General features: G+C 57.0%; 1 protein-coding gene across 2 annotated transcripts in view; it reads left to right on the plus strand.

The window, feature by feature from the left end:
* Positions 1 to 408: 408 nt before the first annotated feature.
* The window catches only part of SLC12A5 (solute carrier family 12 member 5), a 35,586-nt gene continuing 20,813 nt past the window's right edge, over positions 409 to 15,181 (plus strand). The window contains exons 1-4 of one of the 2 annotated variants that reach the window (XM_047744769.1): positions 409 to 602; positions 13,978 to 14,072; positions 14,395 to 14,526; positions 14,858 to 15,004. In XM_047744769.1, coding sequence (XP_047600725.1) covers positions 482 to 602; positions 13,978 to 14,072; positions 14,395 to 14,526; positions 14,858 to 15,004 — 495 coding nt within the window. In that variant the 5' untranslated portion in view covers positions 409 to 481. Of the gene's footprint in view, positions 603 to 8,058; positions 8,467 to 13,977; positions 14,073 to 14,394; positions 14,527 to 14,857; positions 15,005 to 15,181 lie in introns of those variants that run through there. The other variant, XM_047744770.1, reaches the window with a different exon arrangement.

Raw genomic sequence — 15,181 nt, forward strand, 5'->3', positions numbered from 1 at the left:
ACTTACAATCTTTCTCCCCTCACTCCACATTAGAATTTAAGCCACACCAGGGCAGGAAGCCAGTGGATCTCAGTCAGCGCTGTGTCCCCAGTGCCAAGTACCGTTGCCTGAAACACAAGGGAGCTCTCAAACTGCGTTGAATGAATGAATGAGTGAATAAAACCTAGGTGTTTAGGAGATCCCAGCAGAAGCGGGCCCCGGCTCCAGGAGCCACACACTGGGGCTCCGGTGTAGGGACAGTTCTCAGCTGCAGGTGGGATCCTCAGGCGCTTCCAGGAATTGAGAGCCCAGGGACTTGGAGCGAGATGGTCACGTTCTGAGGCTCAGCACAGCGGGCACTAGGACCCTGCGCGGCGCCGCGCCCGGTGGGGGGCGGCGGACGGGAGCGGGGGGAATCCGCTCTTTCTGTCTGCTGGAGCCAGGCTGCAGACACTTGTGCGATCTGGGCCCGTACCGCCGCTGCCCGGTCCCTTTCCGCACTATGAGCCGCAGGTTCACTGTCACCTCACTGCCCCCCGCGGCGCCCGCCGGGACCTCTGACTTAGAGTCCCACCCGCATTCGGCAACCGGTCTCCGCCACCTCTCTGGGGAAGACGCCAAAGGTAGAGGCCGCAGGGGGCGGGGCCTGCCGGAGTGGGGCGGGGCGAGAGAAGAGGCGGGGCCATAGTGGGCGGGTCTTCTCTTGGAAGGGGTCAGGGCCGGGGTTGGAGGTTGGGGGTCTCAGCGGAGGGCTAGAGAAGGAAGAAGAGCGGACCTAGCCGGGAGGGAAGGAGGCTGGACGGCAAATGGTGAAGGGAGGGGCCAGACTCGAGGTGGGCGGGGCACAGGGAAGGGGTGGGGCTATAGGCAAAGGGGCGGATCTTGTGATGGAGGGGCTAGGGTCAAACGAGGGCTGAACTGGAGAGCACTTAAGGGGCGGGGTCATTTCGGGTAGGGGGCGGGACCAGAGGGAAGAAGGTGAAACCAGGGAAAGGGGAGGGCCATATGATTAAGGGGTGGGTCCAAAGGCAATGGGAGGAGGCAGGACTCTCTGTTTGGGGGCAGAAAAGGGCGGGAGCAGAGAGGAAGGGGTCGAGCCAGGAGAATAGGTTGGGGTTAAGGGCTGGAGGTAAAATGAGTCCGAGACGCTTGGTCTGGTGCTGGCTCAGCAGGTTTTTGGGGCCTGGAGGATCTTCCAGTCCTCGGCCTCCCGAGAGACGTCGCGGACAGCGCCTGGGGATCCCGGGGAGGAGACGGGAGCAAGATACGTTACTTTTGGGCAGCTAAATCTTGGGAGGATTCTGTGGGGGTCTCCGGTCCCGACCCGTGGGGACCCAGTTAAGTCCCTCTGCTCCAGCTCCAGAAAAGGGTTAGGTGGAGCAAGCTCAGGCTAGATTGGGGGCGTCCTCCTCGAGGACCCATTGCTGGGTCTTGCCATGGAAGTTACAGGCAGGGTACGCAAGAGGGGAGGTGAAGGATCCATCTAGCTTTCAGTAAAGAATCAGTATCCTGGATGCATCCACAGTCTTCTCCTCAGGGGGCACTTGTCAGGAGTCCCCTTCCTGACCCTGCGCCTCTCAGGTCTGGAAGAAACGCTGCGAATCTGCTTGGAGTGGCCCCAGCACGGGGAGGAGGAAGAGCCTCCCCGGGCCGCCAGGGGTCGCTGCTGAGCCGCAGGTGAGCTCACTCTGCAGCCAAACTAAGCACCAACAGCCCTGAAGGGGGCCTTTTGGGGTGGGGGGGTGCTTTGGCGAAATCCTGCGTTGTGTAGATGACCAAACTGAGGCCTAGATTTCCTCAGGCCTCCAGCCCCTGAACCAACCGCCTCCTGGACGTGGCCACTTGGATTTCTTGGGCTCCTTCCATTCTTCCTATTTCCCTGTAAACTGTCTGCCTCCTTTCTCATTTTTTCTCATTTTCATGAATGTCCTTTCCATCCTTAGAGTTTCAAAAGTCAGAACTCTAGGAGCTATTCTGAACGCTTCCTTTTCTTTTCCCACCGGATCTGGTTGGTCCTCACGCGTTGGCCGACCCACCCCCAAAACTAATCCCAACTCTCTTCTCTCTCTTCTGGTCACCATCACTCTGTACAAACCTCCATCATTTCTCACATGGTCAGGGCCAGAGGCACAGCCTCCTCGTTGGTCTACCTGCCTCGGATTCTGTCCTAACCACCCTCCACACAAGCTCCCCATAGCTTTTAGGATAACGACCAATGCCGTAGTCTTGTCATTCAAACTCTTTCCTCATTTGCTCCTGGACATACCTGTCCGTGTTCACCTTCTCACCTCCATTAGCTGGGGAAACTCCTACTTACTCTGTAGCTTATGGCTCATTGCACCTCTCCTGAAAACCTTTCTCCCTTTTCCTTGCTTCCAGGCAGAGGCTGTCATTCCTCTTCTGCCCACCCACCGCACCATTAGAGGACATGTCCCAGTGGATGGAAGTTATTTACTTGCGTGGCTCCTCCAACTTAAAAGCAGGGACCATTTCCTTTTATCTTAGTGTTCCGAGTTCCAAACCCACAGCCCGGCTCTTGGTAGGTGCTTAATGTCCATCATACCAGAGAGGGAGGGCTGCAAGCTCCTACTTCTCCTACCCTTGCCTTCTCTCCTCCCATTCCCCATCCCCTTGCCTGAGAATAAGGTGGCCCTCTCTCATTCCTACGTGATCGACACGTCTTCCCATTCCCATTTCCAAGCTCCTCTCTGTTGAAGTAAAAGATGGCTCCCAGTTTGGGGGTGTGCAGGCGTGCGTGCTAACTGGATGTGAATCTAGAATGTGGCAGAGGCAGTGTGCGTGTGTCTTTGTGTGTCTGGAGGGAGGAGCATCCCACATGAGCTCTGACGGCCAGTGGGGCGGTCAGTGCTTATATGTGTCACTGCATTCCAGTGTGTTGATGGGCATGTGTAAATTCCTGTGGGGTGGGTACCTGTGTGCATGAGTTTATGTAAGTTTCCTCTTTTCTTTTTCAACATTTTATTTATTTATTTAAGAGAGAGACAGTGAGAGAGCGTATGAACGAGGAGAAGGTCCGAGGGAGAAGCAGACTCCCCGTGGAGCTGGGAGCCCGATGTTGGACTCGATCCCGGGACTCTAGGATCATGACCTGAGCCGAAGGCAGCCACCCAACCAACTGAGCCACCCAGGCACCCTATAAGTTTCCTCTTGAGAATGGTTTGGGTCACTTTTAACCTCTTTCGTGCCTGAGAGGTGCCTCCAGGCCTTCCTCCTTGGTAGGTCACTGCACGGAGCAGTAGGCGAGGGCGCTCTAGCGGAACCGAAATCTGGCGATATCTTTCCTGCAGCTGTTCTTGGGTCAGCCCTCCGGCCCCGAGGAGATGTGGCCCCACCTCCTGTCCTCACTCAGGCCCACTGGGGAGAAAAGGCGGCCTGTGGAAAGTGGGGAAGGGTTGGGAGAGGTTTGGCAGGTCACTTGTGCATGAGCATGGTCTTTTTTTTTTTTTTTTTTTAAGATTTTATTTATTTATTTGACAGAGAGAAATCACAAGTAGGCAGAGAGGCAGGCAGAGAGAGAGGAGGAAGCAGGCTCCCCGCCGAGCGGAAAGCCCGATGTGGGGCTTGAACCCAGGACCTGGGATCATGACCTGAGCCGAAGGCAGCGGCTTAACCCACTGAGCCACCCAGACGCCCCGAGCACGGTCTTTAATTCTGGACCCAGGGCATGGGGTTTGCTCCTGGAAGTGCCTCCTGCTGCCACGGGACCGACCAACTGTAGTGGGGACGCAACTGACAACGGATGGGGGTAAAAGAGACAAGTCCGAAGCTGAGCCCTGAATCCACCACGATCCCTGGCAGCAGCCCCTGTACCTCAGTTGCCTCCTCTGTACTATGGAGAGGTTGATGATGACTTAGCTGGACAGAAGTGGACTTGGGGCCGGTTATTACTACTCTGAGTGATTCCTGCACCCCATTATACCACTTTCCACTGTGCCTCCGTTTCTGGTGGAGCAAGACGGGGCACTGGAAAGAAACATGGGCCTGGATTAAGACTAACAGGATCTGAGATGTGTTCCCACAAGTGAGAAGGAGCTGACTTACGCTAGAGAGATGGAACAAGACCCCAAAATAGCCCATCCACGCTCTTCGCTGAGGCTCTGTGGTGTCGCCTTAGGGCACGTTGGTTTCCCTGTCTGAGCCTCAGTCTCCTCGTCTGTAGTCCAGAGGAGGTGAACAGGAAGTTATCTGAGGGTCATGCTAGCCGTAAAAATGCTAGGATTCTTTGGTGGTCTAGAAGGGTGAAGTTCTCTGCCTCCCCCATACCCAAACCTCATGTTTCAGTCTCTCTATCTGTAAACTGGGAAGAATGACACTGAGTTACTGGTATGAATATCTGATCTGGAGATCTCCAGCCTGTTCAGGGTGTTCTCCAGTCACCCCCTCCTCAAGCTGGGACTCAGAACCTCACTGCCCAGTACCTCAGCCCAAGGTGAGCCCTGGGAATCTCCATGGCAACAAACTGGTTATGAATGAGGCTGCAGTTGCCATGGTGACGGGCTGCTCTCTCTCTCTCTCTCTCTCTCATCCCCCTCATCTCCCCTCCCCTCTTCTCAATGAACCAGAGCGATCTTCGGGCACCAGCTCTCCAGGTGGGGTGAGGGGGGGGGATGACTGCCGTGAGAAGGGGGTCCAGATTAAGAAAGGGGAAAGATGGGCTGAATCTGTAGGGGAATGGGGGGCTGTTGGGGTGCCATTGCCATGGTGACAGGGCTGCAGCCTGTTAATTAAGCCCCTGGTTGCCACGGAGACGATGGTGGTTGACGTGCTCTGCGGCGAGCCCTGTGTGTGTGGGGTGTGCTGCGTGCTGGACTCATCAGTTCACTGAGAGGACGGGCATGTAGTTTGGGGAGAGGAGTGAAAGAGGGAGTTCAGGGCCTTGGCTCCCGGAAGACAGAGCTGGGGTGGCTGTGTTAGGTCACGGGGGTAATGATATGCGGATAAGGATGGATAGGGACTGAGCCATAAGGAAGAATACTGTGCCTGCCTACTGTGGAAGGAAGTCAGGTGGCTCTAGCTTCAGTGGGTGGAGCCCGGGGCTGGAGGTCAGGGAGCCGGGTTCTAGTCCCCAGTCTGCCGCAAGTTCACCCCATGAAGAAAATTTGTATCTTTTCATCTCTGGACTCTAATTTTCCCATAAGTGAGGGGGGGCAAAAATAATTTATGAATTCTCTTCCAGTTCCCACACCTGAGACTTGGGCAGCTTCCCTGAATTTTTTTTTCTCTCTGAAAAGCATACGGTGGGACGGGGGTGAAATTTAGAATTCAGAAACAGGACCCTTCCCAGTTCTGCATCTTGTGTGGCTTGAACGAGAGAGTTTCCCTAGCCCTAGATCTTCCTAGGGCTCTCAGTTGGGATGCTAAGCTGGCAGCCGTGTTCTCAGGGCTCAGAGCTGAGGGTCACCTTGCTGGTGACCTTACTGGCCAAGGCCAGGCTGACAGTGCAGCAGGTACCTGCAGTGGTGTCTTCTCAAAGCCACACTGTAGACGGTTGGTCTGAAGCCTGAATGGGGGCCAGGCTCCTTGAGAGGTAAGGGGTGGGACTCCAAGGGGTAGGGTCTCCCCTTGGGGCCATCTCCTTACTTGGTTTGTGCTCCCCGGGGAGGGCTCCATGGCTTTAGTCTGTGATAAATGGAGAGAGCACTAAGCTTTCAGAGTGGGAAGAAGTCCCTTGGATTTATGCAACCTAACCCTTTCATTTTGCAGATGGAGATACTGAAGCCCAGAAAGAGGGACTTATTTTTTTCCCAGGGATACACAGAATTTGGGGGCAGAGGACAGGATAATTTCACTATGTCTTGAATTCCAGTGCCTTGTGAGATAGGAGCTCCGGCAAGGGTTGGCACATGGGGACCCTAGGGGAAGAGGAATCACTCCTGCCTTCACCTGTACTCCCCTGGGATCTAGATGTGGGTGGGCTCAGTCCCTGAGCAGCCAGGGCTCTGGACCACAGATGAATGGAAATACCTCAGGGAAATATCCCAGATCTGAGATTGCTGAACAAAAATCTCAGTCTTTAATTTCTTTCACAGCATTTCTCAGAGAAACATGCTACACATTTTGCTATGTTACCTGTCCCTACAGCGTAGTGGAAAACCATAATGCTGCTGCTAGTGCTGGTGCCGGTGCGGGGCGTGGGTAGTGGAGTGCTTAGAAATTCCTGAACACGGTCTATCCACCTGCTATCCTTTTAACCCCTGTCATCAATCCAAACTCATCTCACTTTGTGTGTGTGTGTGTGTGTGTGTGTGTGTGTGTGTGTGAGAGAGAGAGAGAGAGAGAGAGAGAGAGAGAGAGAGATTTTCTCCCTGGGAAAGCCAAGACGACCACTTCTTATACCTTGTCTGAATAGCTAGCTCTCCATCCTAGCAAGTCCTTCCAGCGCCCACAAAACCCAGTGGCAATGATACCTTATTGGTGGATCCCTCTGAAGCCCTTTCTAGTCAGCTACCAAAGATTGTGATTGACCTGATCTGAAGCCACTGATAATTGTGTGCAAGGACTCTGAGTGGCGGATCCTGTCAGTGGCTATGAAGTCATGTCCCAGAACGGGGTCTCTAGTCATGTGGATGGCTTTTTAGGACCCTTGAAGATCTGCTGGGCCTACCTCCGGTTGCAAGCCGAGGGGCCATTTCAATCCTGCACCTCCAAGGCCTGGCCACAGGAAAAGGGAAAGAGCTCATCTCACACCTTTCCCTGTACCCCTTTTAGTAGCCAAGAATCAGAGACGGCTCCGCAGTTTGGTTTGACTCTATCCTTCCCCTTCTGTTGGAGACAGGACAAATTTGGAAGAATATATGTTGAGGAACTGTCCTAAACTAGAGTAAAGCGAACTGATTCTAGACCAAATCCTGCCATTCACTGGCATTGTGTGTCCAAAGGCTGTCATTTCTCCTCTTTGGACTTTAGCTTTTTCATCTGTAAGATGAAAGTTGTCCATTAGATAAAATGATTGATGTGATCCTCTCTAGCCCTGGAACTCTCCTGAAACTTAGAGGGCCAGTGCTGGGGACTAAGAGTGAGTCTGAAAATGCTTTCCCCGTGGATTTCCCCTGCTCTCGCCCTTGGATGTTTAGATATTCCAGAGACACAAAGGGTCCACACCTCCGATGCTTCTTCCTGAGATGTCTCCACCACTGGCTCAAGTCTGGATTCTAGGGGTTCTCCCGGAGAGGTCCCAGGACAATCAAGCTTCTGGAGGACTGGTGTCAGGGGAGGGGGAGGGACACAGAGAGCATGCTGGCTCTGGAATCCTCAGAAAGCAATCCTGGATTAGGGGATTAGACACTCCCGCCCCAGGAGAAAATCTGATCCCAAACCGACAGGCGGCCTCATTCCTCCCTCCCCCACTCTGTCCCTGGCCAGCCTCCTACCAGCCTGCCCTCCCTCAGGGCAGCACCATCCCCAGTGGGGAGTCAGCCATCCCTGGAATCTCACTGGTGCCTTCTCTCCTCCTCACCACATCTTCCCAGGGTCATTCTACAGTCAGAGGGTCCCTGTCTGTGGACTCCTGGGATTTGTCTTGGGGGTGAAAACCTAGGACTCAGTCTAAGAACAATGAGAGGGTTCACTGCAACTCCTCAGGTTCCAGTCTTCCCATTTTAAGACAGGATGAGCCAGACAGTTCAGCCCAGTGATCCTGAACCCCTGGGGGCAGCACAGTGCTTTAGGTAAGGGCTCTGGCCTCAACACCGCCCCCCACCCCGTTCTTCAACCTCTTGAATAGCGATTTGGGAAAGGGTCTGGTTTTCCGCTTCTCTTCAGGGTGGCCTCCCCAGCTTTGCAGAGAGGCTCCCTAGGGACCAATATCCCATGGCGCCCCACCCCCGCCGCCTCAGTACTTCTCGCCTTCCCCCTAGGGGTCACCCCAGACCCCCAGCCAGGCAGCCGCTGCGGGGCCACCTCCCCGCGGCCGCGACCTAGTTCCCTGCCGTTATTTTTAGGGCGCGGGATGGCACCTGCCCACGTGCCGGCCCCGCCTGTGCCGGGGAGTGGGGGGCGGGCGGAGCTGCGTCTGCTCGTGGGAGGCGAGGCCCCGGTCCCCCGCAGCACCCCCTCCATCCGACCCGTGCAAGCCCCCGGTTTTCGTGCTAGGGGGCCTCCAGCAGCGCTCTGCCCTCCCCTCGTCTCCTCTTCTTCCTCCCTCTCTCGCTCCCCCCCAAAACCCCGCCAGTGGCTCACGCCTCCTGCATACGGGATGAGGTGAGCAGCGCCGCCGCTGAGAGGGGGCGCGCGCGGGTGTGAGCGTGTGTCCGTGTGCGAGTGTGTGTGCGCCGGGCGGGCGGGCACTGCAGCTTCTTCCTCCGTGGAGCGGAGAGCGAGAGAGAGCTAGAGCGAGCGAGAGAGCGGCGAAGGCGGGCAGAGGGGCGCGGGCGAGGCGGAGCAGCCATCCCCGGGCCCGGCGCCGCGCTGCCACCATGCTAAACAACCTGACGGACTGCGAGGACGGCGATGGGGGCGCCAACCCCGGTAAGCAGCGGCCCGGGGGCGGCGAGGGAGGGGGCGGCGAGGAGAGGAGGCAGCTCTAGGGTTAGAGGCAGAGCGGGGGCCTCCTCCTTCAGAGAAGAGGCTGGGACTGACCGGGGCGGTGGGCGCCCAAGGCGGCCTGGAGCCCCGCTCCATTGGAATGCGCCAGGCGCTGTCCGAGGTGCTGGAATGCGCCGCGCCCGGGGCATGGCTGGGGGCCCCGAGGTGTTGCTGTTGCCCACAGCCCGGGGGCAGACGTGGGTTAGCTAAGCGGGGGAGGCTGTGGGAAGAGGATGGAAGAGCTAGAATGGGCTGACGTGGACCTCGACAGGCGGGTGGAGGGGTCCTTCCCCAAGAAGGGACCCCGGCGTCCTGGCGCAGAGCGTTGACCGGCGGCACGGGGAGGGGGTGGGGGGGTTGCAGTCTGCTGCAGTCCCTCGCTCTGAGACTTCCAGCTGAAAGGTGGGGGGAAGGTGCCCATGGGGGGTTGAAGCCATATGACAGCCCCCGTCCGGGCTGCGGTGTCTCCTTAAGGGGACACTTGGTGCAATCCTGGCCCCCTCCCCCAAAGCTGCCCGAGGTCCGACCTCAGACTGAAGCGTACCTCCTCCGGAGATTTTCGGCTCTACTTTGCGGAATCTCCCTCTCCCTCTCGCGTACCCGGGTTCCTATTCAGGACGGGAAGCAAGATCACCCTTTCTTCCCTCTTTCCCCTTCCTCTCGGCACCCTGGGATGACAGTGAGGTTTCCAGGGCGGGGGAAGGGGGAGCCTTTCTAGTCAGCTCTGCTAGCTTCCCCAGTGAGGCCTCAGGAATGGGGTCCCAGCAGCTGAATCCCCGGCGCCGCGGCGCGGACACTGCGGACGCGCTGCGGTGGGTGCGGAGACTCGCTAGGAGCCCAGGGGCTTGAAGCAAGTCCTTTCGCTGCTCTTGCTTTCCGCCGCCCTCCTCCACGGTTTCCCTGCTCCGAGGTCTTTGGGGCCAGCCACCCCCTCTGGCTCCCAGGCCCCCCGCCGCCCCCCAGCGGTCTCAGCCATCCATCACGGCTGTCAGCCGCCCCCACCCCCCACCCTCCAGCGGCGCTGCGTCCCTTGCGCACTAGCGCGCCTCCGGCTCCGCTGTCTGCGCTCCGAGTCTTCAAACGCTCCCTTGGGCATTGCTTGACCCTCTAAGCTGAGACTCGTGCAGACCTCCCCGGGGGATGGCCAAAGAGACCCAAGGATTGAAAGAGCGGGGTCTTCCAGGGACTGGGAGCCTAGACTTGAAGTGTTCCGGATCTTGGATCCAAGTCAGAGCCAAGTGGCCGCTTGGGAAAGCTGTGGACACCAGGTTCCCCCATTCTTTGTCTAAGACCCCCTTTTCCTCCCTGAAGTTGAGTGGTATACAGAGGTTGGAGCCACTGGCTGGCCAGCTAGCTCATCCATCTCTCGGTGACCTGGGGGTTGCCTCATCCAACAGCAGCCCCCCTCCCCAACAGGGAGGCTTAGGCTATGGGGGAAGAGGGTTTGGCAAAGTCGAGTCTGCGGCAGATCCAGGCATCCGGATGCGGTGCCCAGGGGACGAGTTGTGTGTGTGTGTGGGGGGGGGTCATTGCCATCTGGGATCCCCTTCAGATGCCTTCAGTCTGAGGACAGGGGCTCAGCCGGAGAGATAATCTCTGCCCCCCCCCCCCCCCCCGCACAGGGTATTGTCCAATCCCCCAGCCCCTGCTTTCTCTACCCCTAGGTTTTTGCATTTCTGGGTCTTGGGGTTTCCATGGGGTCTCAGGAGAGCTAGAAAAGAGCATTTATGTGTGTGGAACAGGAGTCGAATGAGGAACTCCCTTTGGTTCTACCCACTCCCCATTAGTTTCTAGACTCAGTGTAGAGGGTCTGTCTCCAGACCTTCTCTCTGTGTGTAGGGTCCAGGACCTGGAACTAGAGTGGCCAGGACCTGGGTCAGATGTTTGGGTTCCCAGAGAGAGGCAGACTCCCAGCGATGCCCCAAGATGGTCATAGGGGACCTAAGGACCTGCTGGGCTTGAGGGAAGAGGGTCTATCAGACCAAGAGCCTCTGCCATCTCTGATCTTAGGTTCTTGGGGATGTAGGTGAGGACCTGGGTACTGACCTCAGGGAGGTGGTACTATCCCAAGGAGTAAGAGGACTCCTCCGGACTAAAGAAGAATCCTCTCGACTAAAGAAGACCCCTATCCCCTTGGGGTCTGACGCCCTCCCCCACTCCCCAATCTGGCTTGGGGATTCCCCCAGGCCTGGTCCGAGGCCCCTGAGGGAGGATCCTTAGCCCGCGCCGCTCGCCTGTTTCCTCCCCTGGAGCTCTGGCCGCCGCAGCTTAATTGAAAGCCGATTCGGGCTGAGAGCTCCCAGGGGGCGGGGGCCGGGGCGGGGGCCAGGCGGAGAGGGCTCAGCCTCAGTCTGGCCCTGCCTCCCGCGCGCGCGCGGCTCGCCGGTACCCATGAACCTGCGTCCTGGCTCTGAGGATTCAGGGCGAGTTCCCCCGGCTCCTTTGAGAACTCCTGAAGCTCGCCCCTCTCCCCGCAACCAGTGCGCCCGCCGTTCCAAGGAGGGGACGAAATCAGCCCGCGGCTGACGCGGCCGGCGGCCTGGCGTCCCGTCCAGATGGCGGGTGGAAGGGCGGGACCCAGGACGAGCCTATCGAGCCATCCTCTCCCCGGCCCTCCGCTCCTAGCTGGGATCCGGCCCCAAGCCTGGCTCCGCGCTGCGCGTCGCGTTACATAAGCGGCTGCGGGCGCGTGGCCGCCTCGGCTCGGCGCTGCGCTCTCTGCCCGCGCGGTCGCCATGGAGACCGGCGCGGGGCTGCCTAGTAGCCGGATCTCGGGCCAGGACGCCTGCCTTGCGGCCCCGCACGGGCCCCGGGACCCCTGGAGGGAGGAGGGGCTTGGGAGGGGGCGTGAAAGGCAGAGAGGAGGGGCTCCCGTGTCCGGCTGAGCGGACGCCGCCGGGGGAGGGGGACCCAGACCCACAGGGGACTTAAATCTTGGGGCTTGGGGAGGGGCATGGGATGGGGACCCTGGTCTGAGTGGAGCACCAGATACATGAATAATAATCGTACTCATAATAGCCCCAATAGTTCCGTTTATGTGCCAGGCACACCCAATACGCATTATTTCCTTTAATCCTCAGGACAGCCCTGTGAGTTAAGCACAATTATTATCCCTTTGCAAAGGAGGAAACTGAGGCTTAGAGAGTTTAAGCGACTTGCCCAATATGTTGACACAGCCTAGAAAGCTGGAACTGGAGCCTAAATCTTGACCCCAACCCTCTTCCTTAACCATCAAGAAATTTGCTCTCATTCGCCTCAAACCCTCTTGTGCCCTCCATAGTGTGGTGAGAATCTAAAACATCTTGTCAGCATTTTAAAAGGAGGAGGAACCCACTTCTCTTTTTTCATTTCTCCTGTTCTCTGGCCACAGACAGCTCTTCTGAGACCCTGGGGGTCAGGAAGGGAGGCTGGGGGAATTTACCTCCGAAGACTCCCCCCTTCCCCCCGGGCATTTATTATGTGCTAGGTTCTCACTGTGGGAAAGGTCTGTCATTTCCAGAAACTCATGTGTAAGAAGGAAGAGGTGATGGTGCCCCCCACCCCCCCGTTTGGGAATCAGGAGTTCCTGGCCTGATGGATGAGGTGGAGGTGGGGGCAGGAGAAGTTGTCCCTTGATTCGGTGAGGCATCTCTTCCCTCTTCCATGACTTTGAGTCAGGCTGAGATTGGATTTGTAACAGGTTGTGCTCTAGGGATGGACCCCTGCTGGGTGACTAAGGAAGGTTTCCAGGAGGTAGGAAGAAGGATGGGGAAGGATTTGGGAAGATGGAGGTGGAGAGAGACATGACAGGAGACGAGGGGACAGGAAATTCAGAATACATAGGGCCTCAACTTCATTCGGGATTTATTTATTGGAGAGTCTCCCCAGGGTCTAGAGAGATGTCTGCTACTGGGATTCAGCCCTAGAATTGAGAAAGGGTGCTGACTGAAGCCAAGGTTAAGTGCCTGTGGGGGTCTCCTACATCTCTTTGAAAGGATCTCTCCTAGGTGTCCAAGAGCTTTTCTCCTTGGGTGATCTCAGCCAGATACATGGTTTCACACACTTCCTCCACATAGTCTCATGGGTTACCGTCATCTTTTCTCTGCCCAACCTCTTTCCTGGGCCCCAGACTCTGTATATCCAAGTGGCTTCTGGACATATTTGCTTGAGCGTCCTATTCTGCCCTACTGTTGATTGAATTCAGCATCTTCCCCACCCTCCGTCTCTTCTCTGCCCCCGTTTACTAAATAGCACCATCACCCATCCATTAACCTATGCAAGAAACCCAGGCATTTTCCTTGATTCCCCCTTCCCACATCCCCAAACATCTGGCATAGAAATATGTGCCAGTAATTCTTGAGTCTGCCCCTTTGCCCTGCATTGCTCTGGTCTGGGTCATCATCAACCCTTGCCTGGATTGCTGAAAGTCTCAAACCAGCATCTGTGTTTCTTCATCTAAAGGCCAGAGTGGTTGCTCTAAAACACAGCTCCCTTCATGGTACGTCTTTGCCTGAAACTCTTCGATGATTTCCCATTGTCCTCTGGATGAAGGCCCAAATCTGTAACATGGTCTGCTAATCATTTAAGGACCCAGCCCACACCTTCGGAGGCTCATCTCTTCATAGGTCAGTCTCCACGTTTCAGCCCCTCTCTCCATGCCCCTTCGTCAGACTCAAGCCAGACCAAACTTCTTTCAGCATCTCTGACCCACTCTGTTCACTCTCCCCTCTCAGCCAGCGAACATGCTGTTCTCTGTGCTGGAACACCCTCCTGCCTCCCTCCCTATCTAGCTCTTACTCATCCTTCAGTTCTCAGCCTCCTCGTCACTTCCTCTGGGAAGCCTTCCGTGACCTCCCAGGATGGGCTGAATGCCTCTCCTGTATTCCCACAGTCCCTTGTTCATCTTCTATGACAGAATTTACCACTCTGGGTTGGAAATTCCCACATCCTGGTTTATCTCTCCTGCCTGTGGGTTCCGTGTGGCAGGGATGGTGTCTTGGTCTGTGTTTACTCCCCCCTCCCTCCCCATGCCCGTATTGGCACATGGGAGAGAGCCAGTGAATATGTGTTGACGGAAGATACATGAGGAGCACAGAAGATGCCAAATGGGTCACTTCTCCAAGAGGTGGAGTTTCCTTTGGGCCTCTGGCTGTAGTGTTCTCTATCTTTGCCTCTGGGAAAGAGCATGCTTCCATCCCAGAACACCAGCAAGGTCCCAGGTATGGTCAAGGAGGGGAACCTGGAGAATCTAGGGTGTCCTGGTGAATGGAGAAGGACCCCCAAGGGCAAGGAAGCACTCACATGTTCATTAAAAACTGGGCTCTTGTACGTGCTGTCCGCTGAAACAGCTCGGTGGGATACCGTTAGCTCCGTTAAATGGAGGTTCAGAGAGTTCAAGTGGCCACGCAGCTGGATGCGCAGGCCGAGGGATGACAAGCAGCTCACACCAGACCCCTGGCTCCTCTGCCTTCTCAGGTGATGGCAACCCCAAGGAGAGCAGCCCCTTCATCAACAGCACTGACACAGAGAAGGGAAGGGAGTACGATGGCAAGAACATGGCCCTGTTTGAGGTGGGTTGCTGGGGCGCGCCCCCCTCCCCATTTCATTTCCCTGTTCATCTGCCATCCCTCCCTCCCTCCCTCAGGAGGTGTCCTCCTCTCCACGCCCTCCTAAGGCCCACCTTATTCTCCTTCCCGTCACCCCTGCTGCTCCCTCTCCTTATCCTGCCATGTCTTTCCCTGTTTTCCATGCTTGTTCCTCCTCTTTTCCCGAGTCATCCCAGTCCCCGTGGTTCAATATCCTTGACCCCATCTCTCCCGGCCTCCTACCACGTAGCTCGCCTGTCCCTTCCTTAGGACCTTGTGTCTTACCACTGCCACCCTCCCTCCACAGGAGGAGATGGACACCAGCCCCATGGTGTCCTCCCTGCTCAGTGGCCTGGCCAACTACACCAACCTGCCCCAGGGAAGTAGGGAGCATGAAGAAGCAGAAAATAATGAGGGTGGAAAAAAGAAGCCAGTGCAGGTGAGGGCCTTGGGGAAAAAAGGAGGAGGGAGGAAGGAGGGGTGGTTGGGAGAGAGGATGGGGAGCAAAAGAGTGTCCATTGAAGCGGTGGATGAGAGGCAGAGAGCTAGGAGTTAGGGGGTAGAGGGTGAGGAGGGGTTGGGGGATGAGGGATAGAGATAGAAGAAGAAGGAGGGGAGAGGGAGAGGGGTTGAGCACCAGAGGGAAGAGGGATGAAGGGGTGGGGGTGGAGAAAGGCAGAGAGCGGGGGTTGGAGAAAGGGGAGAAGGAGTGGGTCTGGGGTGTTGGCGGTGATTAGGGGCTGTAGGAACTGAAGCTGGCCTCCTCGCAGGCCCCACGCATGGGCACCTTTATGGGCGTGTACCTGCCGTGTCTGCAGAACATCTTTGGCGTCATCCTCTTCCTGCGACTCACGTGGGTGGTGGGCATCGCGGGCATCATGGAGGCCTTCTGCATGGTCTTCATCTGCTGCTCTTGTGTGAGTGACGCCTTCCCCTCCCCGCCCCGGGACCGCTGGGCCAGAGCAGGAACCTGGGGTGGAGGGGAGGGAGGCGGGGAGGCATGAGACCTGAGCTTTTTATAGGAACCACTGCGTATGAGCTTTGAGAGTAAATTAGGTCTGACTGGTCCTTCCTGCATCTCACAGGCTGCTCCC

This window comes from Lutra lutra, chromosome 9 (assembly GCF_902655055.1).
Source record: "Lutra lutra chromosome 9, mLutLut1.2, whole genome shotgun sequence".
NCBI classification, from domain to species: domain Eukaryota; kingdom Metazoa; phylum Chordata; class Mammalia; order Carnivora; family Mustelidae; genus Lutra; species Lutra lutra.